The following is a 13726-nucleotide window of genomic DNA, read 5'->3' as shown; positions in this document are numbered from 1 at the left end:
GCTCTGCCCTGCCAGACAAGCTGATGGCGGGCGGCCCCCACCCCGCCCTGCCCTCGCTCCCCGAGGCCCGAGTTGATGCACGGGAGTCCCTGCCACGGGTCGCAGTCTCACTCATCGAGATACTGGCAGCTTCTCTCTCCCCTCACACCCTTCTGTTCTACCCACACACATCGCCTTTTTTAATTTTTTCTTCTACTATAAACTAAGCTTACAAGATATTTGGGAAGCTGTGCAGCTTCCAGTGCCATGTGCCCGCAAAGATCCCAACCCAGAGCCCACTGGGAGGAGGAGAAAGAGGAGGGGGGGAGTTCGGCCGCGCCGCGCGCTCACTCGGCAGCCCCAAAGAGCACAACCCCAAACCTACTGCCCGTTTGAAGATCTAAGCCAATTTTGATCTAGGGCTATAATGAGCCAAGGACCTTGGGTGGGGGCTGGGGGAGGGAAGGAAGGAGTGGAAAGACCGCTGGAACTTTAAATAAGAAAAACGTTTCTAATGCTCTAATAGAAGAGGGAAGTCGAAGTGTTGGGATTGCGTAGATCTAAGGCCCCCCTTTTTGGAGGAAAGCTTTTCTTATTCAAAACAGCATCACAATGGGCTTCACATTGAGCCTTGCCACATCCCCATCTGAGTAGCAGCCATTCATCAGGCTGGCTGGCCTATCAATGACATTTCTCCCATCAGGGCTTCTATAAAATGATGCTTTTTCCCATGAAACATCCGCAAACATTTTGACGGGTCTGGCTTTGCCCTGCTGGATTACGGAGTGTCCCTCTCTCCCGCTCTACATCCCCCTCCCCAACTACCTGCCTCTGCCCTCCCTCCCCACCCCCTCGCCGCCACCCTGCTCCCTCTCCCCCGCGCATCTCTGAGACAGGGGTTCTCCACACCCCGGGACCTTGGGGCTCCCGTCCCGTCCATGGGAAGAGCATGCATTGCGGGTTGCTGGAGGAACCCGATATGGATTCCACAGGTAAGTCCCCCTGGCAGGCAGCGGGCTTCTCTCGCCCGTTAAGGAGGACTTTTCAACTTGACCGTGGCGGCGGGGGCAGCGCGGGCGGCAGCGGGGGGAGCCGCCCGCCGCACCGACCTCGCAGGCAGATGAGCCCGGGCGTGTGCGGGGAGCGGGATGCGGGGCCGCGGAGGGGGAGCTCTCGCTCCTGGGCTGGAGGAGCCCTGCGGTTCTACTTGCAGATACGATGGAGCAAAGGGTGTTTTTTCTTTTCTTTTCCCACCTTTTTCTTCCCTCCCCTTTCTTCATAGGCTACCGGCCGGCAAACTAATGGCCCATCTTCTTCTAGTTTTAGGCGCTCACTTAAGTTTGAGCAGAGCATTTCAGAGGGGCGAGAAAACGAGGTTTATTAGGGAAGATGGTCGGTGGGTTAGGGCGAGCTCAGCACCGAGGTCGTCTTGCCCCGCGGCCAGAGCCGAGGCTGAGGCGATTTAGAGGGAAGGCAATCTGGGGAAGGACAGGGTGGGTCTCTCTACCCCCATCCTGAAACGATACCCTGGCCGGTCCGGTAACTGGACGGCAGAAGGGCGGCTGGAGTCCCACCAGCGAGCGCCGCCAACGGGGAGAAGCCCCGATGAGAGGTAACGGGGACGGTCTGAGTGGAGAGGCCGCTGTCCCCGAGGGCCGCAGTACGCGCCCCGCCATCCGACGGCCGCCTCTGCCGCCCGGCGTGGGACGTGGGGCAGGGCCCAGGCCTAGGTCTTCCCACCGCGGCTGTCCGCCGGCAGCCTCCCGAAACCGCGGGCCCTGCTCTTCCGCTCTCTCCCGCAGCCCTGCCCGTTTCCACCGGCCGCAAACGCTACACTCTGCCCGGAGCGCAGCCCCAGCGTGCGGCGGAGGGCGGGCGGCCACCACGGTAACCGTTGAGATTTTCAGGAAAGCACCCCCTCCTCCCTTTCTTCCCTCCCTCCGTCTCTGCCTGCCGGCCCAGGCGTTTCCCAGGCGGACACCTCGCAGTTTAGGGACGGCCCCCGCGCTGCCCGCTCTCGAATTGCCCGTCCCCTCCTGCAGCCGCTGCGTCGGCTGTGACTGCCGTGCCCGGGGCGAGATGTCCGGGGAGCGGAGAGCTGGGCTGCCGTGCCCCGCAGAGCCATCAGGTCCTCTCCGCGCATCCTCGACGGCCTTGGCGGGCCGCCTTCCGCCGCTCCTTCGGGGCCCGGCAGCTCCGTCCCGGCTTCTCCGCTGCTGCCGGCGCCGTGCCGGGATAGCTGTGCCGGTGATGCGGGTGGGGGCAAGGGGCAAGGGGCGATGGGGCAGGGCAGCCCCGGCCTCGGGACCGCTTCGCTCCCTGCCGCCACGAACACGCCAAGGGCTTCCCATCCCTCGCTTCCAAAGCGGCCCGATGGGGGGTTTGCGTGATTTAAACATTGATTAAAAACAAGAGGGGAGAGAGAGAAGGGGAGGGGTTTGCCCGACCCCGCTCGACAGTTCCTGCCTCGGTCTCGGTGCGGGGCGCTCGATGCACCGGCTGGGCTTGGCCCCTCGTCGGCCACCGGCGACATCAGCCGGGTTTGGACCACATTTACTGCGGGACCCCCGGCACAAAACCCTGGAGGGTTGTTTCGGGGAGAAAGTGTTCGGTGGGGAAGGAATCGTTGCATTCGGGTTAGAGAGTGTGCAGGAGCTAGCAGGGTGTTAAAGAAGGTTGTTCTCCTTTCCGGCGGCACTGTCGAGGCGAGGCTGAGCAAACGGCTGGCAACATCTCGTTGTCGAGAGGAACGGAGCTTTAGGGAAAGAAAAAACCAACCAAACAAACAAACAAAAAAAGGCCAAAAAAAGCAGCCCTGCGTTTTCTATTTCTCCCTTAACAATTGTCCATCCTCAGGTTGAGCTTCTGTACTATTCGGTCCTTAATTTCAGTATGGTTATAATAAATGGCAGCATGATTGATTAAGATAATATTAATCAGAAAACACTTTAGTCTTGCTAAACAGATGGCAAGAAAAGTGGAGCTTTGCAGTTGTCTCATTCAGACACCTTAACCTCCCTTTCAGAGGACTTAATCCAATTAGCTTTTCTCCCGAGTTTCAGTTGTTATGTAAAGATCCTTTTGCGTTCTGGAGAAATATGGCTTCATTTAAACAAAAAAATCAGTCATGTTTTAATTTATCCTCAACAGTTTTTTCCCTAAACCAGGGGTACAAAAAAAAAATCACCCGCGACTCTAATTTTAAAGTAAGCGTATGATTTGGTTCCTTCTTCCACCAGCAGTGCCGCGTGCTTCCATCGAGTTTAGCTCTCGCTCCCTTAACCTGTAAAGTGACCCATGGGGGCTGTCACCAAGGCCAAAGGGATTTCTGGCCGCCCGGGGTCACGGGAATCCCGCAGCCCATCTGGGGGTCGTGCTGGCAGGCGGCGGGCAGGACATCGGCAGCGCGCCCGCAGCAGCGCCGGGCCCCGACGGCCCGGGCCGGGCACGGCGAGGTGGCGCTGGCGAGGAGCTGCCCCTCGGAGCTCTCCCACTGCCCTTGGGGCCCGGCCTGTGGCCGGGGAGTGGGGCTCCTATCCGGGAGGGTCACACGCCCATGTCGGTGGGCTTGCGGCATTTTCCTCTCATCGTTTTGCTGCCGCCTTTAACCCCGTCAGGCTCCCACCCGCCGCCGGGGGTAGTTTCTCAAGCTGCCCCCAGCCGGTCCGGGAGCCGTCGAGCCGCCAGGGGAGGTGTGTACAGCCGCCGCCGGGGCTCCCCCGTCCCTTCCTTGTGGGGCACAAAGGGCTCATCCCGGGAGGGCCTTGACTGGCTTTTGGGGCTTGCGGGAGCACCGCCTTCCCTGCGCTCGTCCGGCTCTCACTCCGCAGACTCGCTGGCACCCCGATACCTCCGTGCCCGCAACTGCCGGAGGACCAGGGACCGCCGCACCAGGACCTCTTCTCCGCCCCCGGCAGATCTCACCGGGGCCGGCGGGAGGGCGGCGGCGGGCTGGGTGCTCAGGGCCAGCGCCCCGGGTATCCCGAAGGGCGGCTGGTGCGGGGGAGGCTTTGCGTTAATAGCGGGTTTCCACAGCCGCAGCCCCCCCTAGGGACATCGGCACGGAGAGTGCGGGGCGCTGCCGGCGGGGCAGAGCCCTGGCCACCGTGCCCGGCCCCCCCCCGAGCTGCCCCGAGGGAGCTCTCCCACGCAGGACGCCCCGCCGGGCTTTCGGGGATGCCGCTCGGTCGGGAGCAGTTTTCAGGGCTGTGAGCGGTGTGGATTTCCCGAGAACTGCCAACATCCCTTCCCCGCGCCACCCCCGGCAAAGTGACCGCCGCACTGCTCAGGGAGCAGAAGCCGAGGTAAGAGGCGAATTCTTGGAGCGCAACTTTTCTGCAGAACTCAATAAATATCCCTCGTTATTTCAGTGTCGGAGCCAGGCAAAACTTCCACTGGTTTCCAGGCAGTAGATGGATGAGGTCCTTGGGACGTGAAGCTGAGACTTAGGAGCTGATCCAAAGCCCATTAAAATGAGCAGAAAGCCTTTCAGTGATGTCAAGGACGTTGGGATTAGGCCCTTAAAGCAGTTTGTTTGAACCACGAAAAGCTGGTTCCACCGCCTGGGTTGAAAACTGTGGCAGTGGCCAGATTTCAGTCTGTCTTCTTATCAACATAGACAGGTGTTGCGGAACTCGTGGGTGACCTTTGCTATGAACTTGCCATTTAAAAGGATTTAGCATATAAGCACTGATTGAAGGGAATTAATGGCTTTCATATCCTTGTTCAATTAATGAAATTACTGATATTGATAATAAATACTTGAATAATAGTTGGGAATGGAGCTGTGACATTTCAGAATGTGTGTGTGATGTTGAAGTGTGGGATCCTACATTCTGATTTGTTTTATCCAAATGAATGTTTGATTTTGCTTCTGAAAACTTCGCTTATTAGAACACAGTAAAGAGGAAACTTACTGTTGGCTTTTTTTACCCTTAATTTCCGGGAGTACGATTCATACTTAAGCAAAATAATTATTTCTTTTTATTCCAATAAGTAAAATAAAGTTCTTTACTGTTCTAGAATTTGTGTTTATAATGCCTCTTAACTTGCTGAACAGTTAGGATGATCCAATGATCTTTTTGAATCCTAATTTTGATATGACATGAAGATGGAAAAGAAATACCACTGATCCTTTCTGTCACTGAAACTGAGCATTTGTCCCATGCCATTTTGTATGTTATAAGATTTCATAAGTAAAGTAAAGGAGCAGGGAAAAAAATCAACCCATAAAAATGGTTTTTTCCTGCTGGCTGCAGAGTTCCTGCAGGCAACATTTGTGCTGCAGGGCCTGATCCCAGGGAGTTCCCTTTGACTTCAGCAACAGCAGAACTGGGATCTATAATGCAAGTCCCATCAGTGGATCAGGTCTTCATTCCCAAGGGGATTTTAGTAACTTTGTAAAATCTGTAGGGATTCTTTTAGAGACTAGTAATTTGGTCAAAATTGCCTTGAACGAAGAAGTTTGTCTTCTGACTCAGAGAAAAGAACATTTTTATAATTTATTTGTCTGCTAATGAATTAATTCTAAAATTCTTAGGAAGGGGGAATTGTGATATTTTTCAGTGCTCTGCAATTTGTTATTTACCTGCTGTAGAGAAAAGGTTTTTAAAAGAATGGAGAGAAAACAGAACTAAAACAGGCTTTTGCTTAAGATTGGCAGAGAACTGTAGGAAACTATTTAAGCTGCAGTTTAGCATTCTTAATGCTCAATACGAAAGAGACTCTGGATTCAGACAGGTAAAACTTTTGTATTTGAGAGAGTAAAGAAACTTGTGGCCTCAGCTGGTCTGTCACAGTTACACATTTACTAAGCAAACAAATATTGAGCAAAAGATCTTCTGAAAATTAGAAGAGACCATCTTGTGCTAAGACACTTGTGATGGTGCTACACCTGTCCCACGGAAACTCATCAAACAGTACACTGCTTCCATCAGGGTCATTGGTTTGTTTGGTTTTAGAAAATAACTCTTGTTTTCAGCTACTGATGCAGTGAGTGTGCAAGCAAGGAGCAGTGTTAGAGTAGCTGTAAAATCTGCAGCATCTCAAAATATAAACACTTTTGCATTTTGCTAGCTTAATTTGCAACTGGTTTGCAAGTTAGTGCAGCAGCAAGGATATAGTATCCCCTGGGATACTATTTCTATACATAAGATTTCACTGTAGCAAACTAAAGATCAAATCATGGGATCGCTGAAATCCGTGAGTTGATGAAATGGTAGTACCTCTTCAGATCAAGACTTTTGAAGAGGTGGTCTTAAATACAGCTGGGGCTCAATGGTTCAATACAATGCCTTGAGAGCAGTGGTGGGCTGTCATGTAACTAATACAAATATAAGGTCAGTCCTTTGGAGATGCTTGATGTGACATTGGAGTCCAAATAATTAGCTCACAATTCTGTGGGTACTGAGGTTTGAGAATTTTCTAAGTTCACCCACTTGTCTGTTTCTCTGCATCTGTGCTGGATTTTCTATTTGTTTCATTGTGTCTGAAAATGAATACCCGGTATGATCTGGCCCTGCTGGAGCCCAGCACCCCAGCAGCTGAGGGGATTTGATTGCTAACATACTATTTAGGAAGATGGATAGCATAAAGGATATTTGATGGCTGAGCGATTCTATAGATAACAAGTGTAGGAAGGAAGAGTATGCGGTGATGATTAAGCCAGTGGAGGCCTGCATAGGTTTTTTAATATGTCTGTACTACAGGCATGTTTATACACATCTTTTAGCTTTCATAGAATTGTATATATGTGCCAGAGAGTTTCTGTGAGCTTTTAAAACTGTAATACAGTTTGTTGTTGGAGATGGATCCTGATCCTGCAACGGCTTCACAAGGCAAACACGTGTTGAAGTCCATGTGTGTGTCTGGGAGAGGGCAGGTGCCCAGGGTTAGCGTGTAATGATTCCTCCCCACACTTGGGAATGTGTAACAACTTAATTGTAGCTATTTTACATGCATAACTAGGAATACTGGTCTGTCTTCATTTACATTTATTTTCCCCCAGGAGATTTGCAGCAAGAGCAGTATATTAGATATAAAATACTAGCCAGGGTTAGAAATGGTGCATAAAGTCAGCGTCAGAGTCTTTCTAGCTTGTTCCAAAAGCTGTGGTTTCATTCTCTGTATATAAATCAGTGTTGGATTAAATACTTTAGGTCATTCTTCCATTTCTGATAAATTTGAAATCAGGAAAAAGTGGAGAGGATTAAATACAGCTTTAGCTCTCACTTTACCTAGTAAGAGAAAGCTCATTTGCAGCTTAAACTGCCTCAAGACCAAAATGCAGGACTCAGTGCTGTCTCATTTCCTCCAGTTCAGCTCCAGTTAAGCACTTTGTTTTCTTTTCTTGGTAATTGAACTTAATTTCTCTGAGATGGAAGTTGTTACAGTAACCAAGGAGTGATTCACAGCTATGAATGATGTGTTCACAATTAATTAGCAGCTTATCCTGAGCAATTTTTTGCAGGTTACCAAATATTATCATAACAGCAAACAATGTATTTTAGATAGTGAGCACATTCTCTGAATGAGTGATTCCATGAACCTTACAGCCCTGGGGATTAGAGGGATTCGTTTCAGAGCAGTAGGCTGGGGACACATCCTGGGATTTCATCAGTTTTCTAGGCTTGCTGGAGTCTGCTGCTGTGATCATTGCTCTGACAAACTTCGTGCTGCAACTTTGAGTGCTCATGAACCCCAAAGCAGGGACTCAAACACTTGGAAACACAAAATCCTCTTCTCTAGGGGTTTTGATTTTCTTGCTGAGATCATATCTACAAAAGAAAAAAAAAAGGGATATTTGCCTGGAAGTAAGGAGTACAAGTTCCGAGTGTTAGAAATTACTGTTTGTTTGGGGTTTTTTAAAGAATATATTTGCTAGAAATAAAACTACCTGTTGCTGCTTGCCTTCTCTTTTTAAACTTTCAATCCTTACAATTATACTATCAGCCTCCGCTCTCTTCTTCAATGCAGCCATTTTTACTAGTTTGGCTACTTGGGGCAAGACTTACAGATGCTTGTATTAAGTCAGGTGAAATTCATTCTATGAAAAATGTCTCACATGCCCAAGTAAGTTTGCAAATGAGATCTTTAAGTCAAAAAACTTATGAGCTTTCTGTTCTTACACAGATCTGTAAATTCAGATCTAGCTTGTGCTGCACTTGTGAGGCAATAAAATACCAGAAATGCAGTTACAAAGGAAATTTAAAAGTAGTGGAAAAAAGAGAAAAGTAGTAGTAAATACAGATACCACTAAATGTAAGAGGCGTTAACATTATCCCCCCCACCTCCTTGAACCTTTTTAATTGCTAAACGATTTTAGAAGTGTTTAAACTACCTCGGCTGCAGCTGGAGAGCCCAATTATTCACTAGTCAGATCTCATGACTGGTCATCCAATGCTGGGAGGTATCTGTGTCCCAGAGGTAGGTGACAACAATGCATACCTGATTCAAAACACCCCACAGAACAAACTTTTTACAATGGAGGACAATTTTCGACACCCTGTAACAAAGTGCAATCTGCTGCAAAAGACCAAAAGTTTGGGTGTGTCAGAGGACAAGCAGGAAGGGCTGTATGTTTCCCTAATATTCTGGGATCTTGCAGAAACAGAGCATTTGTTGATTAAAATTAATAGATGGTTGTAGGAAGCAGACAAAATCCTATCCTTTAAAGGGAAAAAAAAATTCACAACTTGACTTGTGTGGTTCCTACTCTCATCTGACACTCAGTTTAACCATGAGCATGTGGCAGGATGTGCTAATTAAGCAAATGAGTATTTAATGCCATTAGCTGCTAGGTATCCTATGCGATCTCTAGTGCTCAGAGGAAAGTAAAATCCTTCCTGTTCCTTCATCCCTTAAAAAACTTAAGTGATGTGGGAAAGCAAAAATTCCTGGCTGATTCTTAAGGTGACAGTGGCCTGATAGACCCTTTATGAAAAATATGGTGCAAGGAAATAGGGAAATGGAGTCTTGCTCCATGAGTGCTGTGTGTCGGGGTACAGCAGTACTTTGTTGTTCTGTGATGAGGGGTGCCGGCTCCTATGATGGGTGTGCCTGGGTGAGTGGGCTCATGTTGTGGCTGAAGGGAATGAGCTTCTGTTCAGAGACTTGCCTACCACTCAGCACAACTTCAGATCTCTGTTTGTCAGAATGGGCCATCAGTGGGCCAGAGATTTGCTGGTTAACACACTTGGTATCTCAGACAGCAGGAGTAGAGCTGTGCCCAGTGCTGTGTGTGAGACAGAGATCCCACCAGGGACAGACATGGTGCAAGAGCCAGACCAGGAATTCTTGGCACAACAGCTATGCAGTGTGTGCCTTGTGTAAGTGAAAGGCTGCTTCTTTTGGGTCTCCTAGGGTCAAGGGTAGAATGAGCTATGTCTTAGTTATCAGGGAAAATTTGGCCCCATGGGAGGCAGAGTGCAAATGACACATTTGCTAAATGGCGTGTTGTGTTTGCACACCAGCCTGTGTCCCAGATGGGCCCCCTGGGTGCTCACTGTGTGACACCATAATGTCCTAACTCAGAGGAGGAATACCTAAGAGACCTCCCAGGTTTGTGGCAGAACAAGGCAGCTGCCAGGTGAGATTCATTCTGTGCCTTGTGCGGGCTGAGAGCAGGGACTCTCCCAGCAGGGCACTGTGTTCCTCTGTAAACTGTGCCCTGTTCTTCCTTTCTGCCAAACAGTGGCAATAATACATCCTGCTGGTCAGACTGACTGACTAGCACAGGTTTCCCAAAGTTGGAGCTCATATTCCTCTCCTAAATGTAGAGTCACAGGGACAATACTGGTGCAGGGGCCCCTCTAATGCAAACAGTTTTTAAAATGAGTTGTCGTAGAGGCAGCAAATGGCCTCCATTGTAACAAGGTGGGGAGAAGTGAGGAGAACTGCATTTACAGAGCAGTTTAATCACATGGATGGAGCAGCGTGTTCACCTCTCCTCCTTGCTGGGTCATTTCCACTTTGAGCCCTGCAAACAGACTGTCTATTGAACAGTTCGTATTCAGTGCTGAATATTCAATACTAGACTCTTGTTTTGGTGAGTCTTGGGCTAAAAAAGAAGGAGGAAAGAAGACTTCTCTTTTTTCTTATGTTCCCTCTGTGAGTTTGCTTTACATATTGTTCTGAGGAGACTGCAGACTTCTCAGAAGAGCCAGGCTCCTGGTTTTAAAAGCACTAGTCTACTTTCATAGTACTTTCTAAGGGGAGTGAAGACACAGTGTGGAAGGGACTAAATTCATACAAGATTTACAAATCTTCAAGTCTAGGCACATTTGGACTTAGCAAAGACTTTTTGTCAACCACATGTATACTGTAAAATAAAAAGCATGAAATGCTTCTTCTGTATACACAGAGTAGTGTAAGAGCTACCAATATTTGTGGGGATAAGTTGTGATGATTTGTTAATGTCCTCTTTGCCAGTTTTGGTAGGCAGATATTCTCTGGGTGCAGTCTGGGAGCTGAAAGAAGCAGTGTTCATTTGTTTCTGTCTGGTGTGCCATATTTGCCCACAAAATGGTTGTGACTAATGTGATGGCTGCATCCTTTGATGGTAGTGAGCAAGAGCTAGATTTTAATAGATATCCATAAAGTGAGGAAAAGTAGCCACCATTTGAGTAAATGTAGTGTCTCTTTCCTTAGATTAACATTCCTTTTTTGGTCAAGTGCTTGTCTCTTTCTTACTACTAGGATTATGTCCTGACACCTGAATTTTCTTTGCACATGTGTGTCTGTCTTCTCATGTTCTTTCAATCTGCCTGACTGGATGCTGTTTCTAATGAGAAATATTTACTGTAGACCCCTTGCTTCAGGAGCTGACCTCTTTTTCTCCTCATTAAAAAAAACCCTCAAAATACTCCTCTCTTACCATGCCCTTTCCTTTCTCTTTCATTCTATTGTTTCCATTCCTTTTGTTTTTCACCTCCTTTCCAACAAGCCTCCTCCCTCTTCTCTTGCCACCCTGAGCCCCACAACCAGTGTTTTGTATATCCCACATCCATATCTCACATCTTTTCATTTTGTCATCTTTGTGGGCCTGTCTTACTGACGTACTGCTTTCTCTGTGCCAAATTGGCCTGTCCACTGGATTCATCAGCTCCTGAGGCAAAGGGAAGCATTTCATGAGTACTTGATGCAAATTCTGTTTCTTGTTGAGTCACAGCCTTCCTGTTCAGCCAAAGGACTCCAGCCTTGTGCACTGGTGAAACAGAGATGAATTAAGGATTTGAGGGCTCCGTGTCTTCTCATGCACACTGGTGAACTGAGGGATTGTGGCAGCAGCTGGGAATGTTTAACCCATAAAATACTGAGCAGAGATTGCTGCAAGGTGTGAGTATAAGCGATGTTGTGTGAGGTACACAGAAATTAAGGCCCTGTGAGCTCTCTTGTGTGTCTCACATTAATTCTCTAGCATAAGAAGTTAATGGATCTGGGGCACTGAGGGCATCAAGAGATGCTGAGCTTTATTCTGGGAAGAATAGGTTTGGCAATGATCAAGAGGCATATTTGCATTTCCTCAGAAGGAAGCATTGCAGCTAAATCAGAGACAATGATAGCATTTACAGGGATTCATGCAGCAGACCCTGGAGGGCTGAGGAAATACAACACATTGTGTTGTGGAAGCATGAGGGTACACTTTGCTGTGTGCAGAGTTGGTGCTTGGAAGACACATGATGTGTGGGTTGATCTTACTGATGAAAAGATTGGCTACATGTTTCACAGCCATGAAAGTTAAAGTTCAGCCCTGGGAGTGCTGAATTGGCCAGCTAGCTTACAGGATCCTACAGGAACTTGAGGAAATGTCACTGCCCTAAACTGGACTAAGTGATGTTCACTTTGCTGTTAAATGAGGAATGGCCTTGATGAAGCAAAACCCTAGTGGCCATTTACTGGTCTGGTGAAACTTACTTTTCAAAATAAAACAATATGTAGCATCTGTGTGTGACTGGGAAAAGAAAAAGGCTACTCCTGATTAACATGCATATGGAATTGGAAAGGCAATAGCAATGTGTTATGTGATTGCCGAGAGGGGAACAGACAGGACTTCACAAACCTTGTCTGATCCTTGCTAGAGGTGGCCCTAAACACCAGAATAAATGTACAAAGGAATCCTGCATTCTAGAGTTCCTGAGGGTGCTTAATCTACATTTGAGATGCAGGTTCTTAACAAGGAACATTGCTGACAGAGTACTTAAAAGAAAGAATCACATTTAGATGCACTTCTAAATGCATAATGCGAAGGGTAACAAGAATGCAACGTCTCATAAATTCCAGTTTTCCTGCCCAAGTATTCTGGAGGAGTTAAATTGTGAACTGTGGTGCTTTTTGTTATCAGTTTAAACATGACATGCCAATTTTTTATATACTTGATCAAATAATTTAGTAGAAAATCAGTACTAGGAGCAAAGTCCTGGATAAACAAAACAAAAGAGCTCTCTCACACTCAAGAGAGTAATTCTTTGCATTCTTATGATATCAAGGTGAATCTTCACAAGGCTTTACCAGAATCACAAGTCAAAGAAAAAGAACAAAAACATTCCTGCCAACATCTAGTAAGTGCCCTGGACCAATGTCCATTAACCCCAAAATGGTTCCAATAGAATTGTATGCCAAGAAATGAGAACAAAAGAAAGGACTGAAACAAGAGTGCCTGACATTTTGCCCTGCTGGAAATTAAATAAAAAGTTAGATTAGAAAACAAAACACCAAGGTATCTGGCAGCTTGTCAGGGTAGCGGCTCTGCCATCTGCACCAAGGCCATGTGTCACTGTCATCCCTGAGGAGAAGATCTCTTGGAAGAACAGAAGATGGCTATCCAGGACCAAAGAGGACACTGGCATGATTTCCTGTGGAGCTTGAAGATGTTCCTGACAGCTCACACACACTGACTGAAGGGAACGCGCCTTGCCAGCTGATGGAACTGAATGATGCAGTGAGGAGCAAAGCCAGGCTCTGTACGGCAGGTCCTCAATGTCAGAGAGGAGATGGTTTGTGAACTACGAGTGTCTACGTGCTGAAAGAATTAGAAGGAATAGCAATTGGATGATGGCCTTGTTATGGTCTCACAAACCCTTCATTTGACAGTGGAGGGGGTGCGATTTTGACTATATCACCTATGAAAACATACATTGTAGAAAATTTCCATGTGTGTGATTGGCTGCCCCAAATAGCTTGTTGGTTTTGGTAAGTTTAATGTCCTCAATGGGAGTCAGTGGCTGCCAAGCCTTGCTGGGTTATGGGCACACAGTTGTTCATAGCAATGTGCAGAGGTTAACCCACAAGTTCAGGTCTTGCTTTTACAGTAGACTGAGGTTTTGGAGAGAAAGTGATTTTTGCTTGCTTTCTTTCAAGCACTGTGGTTCTTTTAAAGCTTTAAATGTGCTGCTGTAACTAACCTGCAGAGAACTCCAGCAGCATTACACTTCTCAGATGGCAGGTGTGCCTGTAACCAGGAGTGCTGTGTTGCAAGATGTGAGAGAGATACAGAACAGGAATCCTGTTTCTACTCAGACCAGATACAACAGGTACTAGATTAGGGTTTTTGATTAGGTCTGAGGTTCAGACTTCAGCTTTATCTCCTAATCATTATTCTTGAGACAAAGGAATTGTCTCTTTTGCCTTCAAGGGACTGTTTTAAAGTAGAGTTTTGTCTTCGAGGGTGATATGACAAATTGATCCAAGAAGTGCTACTAGGTGTAGTCTTCATGTGTATCAGTCAAAATATTAGATGTACTGGCTTGTT

General features: G+C 47.6%; 1 protein-coding gene across 2 annotated transcripts in view; it reads left to right on the top strand.

Annotated features, from left to right (window-relative positions):
- Nucleotides 1-690: 690 nt before the first annotated feature.
- RFX4 (regulatory factor X4) overlaps nt 691-13726 on the top strand; it is an 88988-nt gene continuing 75952 nt past the window's right edge. For both annotated transcript variants that reach the window (XM_071549751.1, XM_071549750.1), the window contains exon 1: nt 691-971. In XM_071549751.1, coding sequence (XP_071405852.1) covers nt 929-971 — 43 coding nt within the window. In that variant the 5' untranslated portion in view covers nt 691-928. The remainder of the gene's footprint in view (nt 972-13726) is intronic.

The sequence above is a fragment of the Pithys albifrons genome, chromosome 3 (genome assembly GCF_047495875.1).
Source record: "Pithys albifrons albifrons isolate INPA30051 chromosome 3, PitAlb_v1, whole genome shotgun sequence".
NCBI classification, from domain to species: Eukaryota; Metazoa; Chordata; class Aves; order Passeriformes; family Thamnophilidae; genus Pithys; species Pithys albifrons.
Note: the sequence above shows the minus strand (reverse complement) of the source record. Positions and strands in the feature narration are given on the sequence as shown.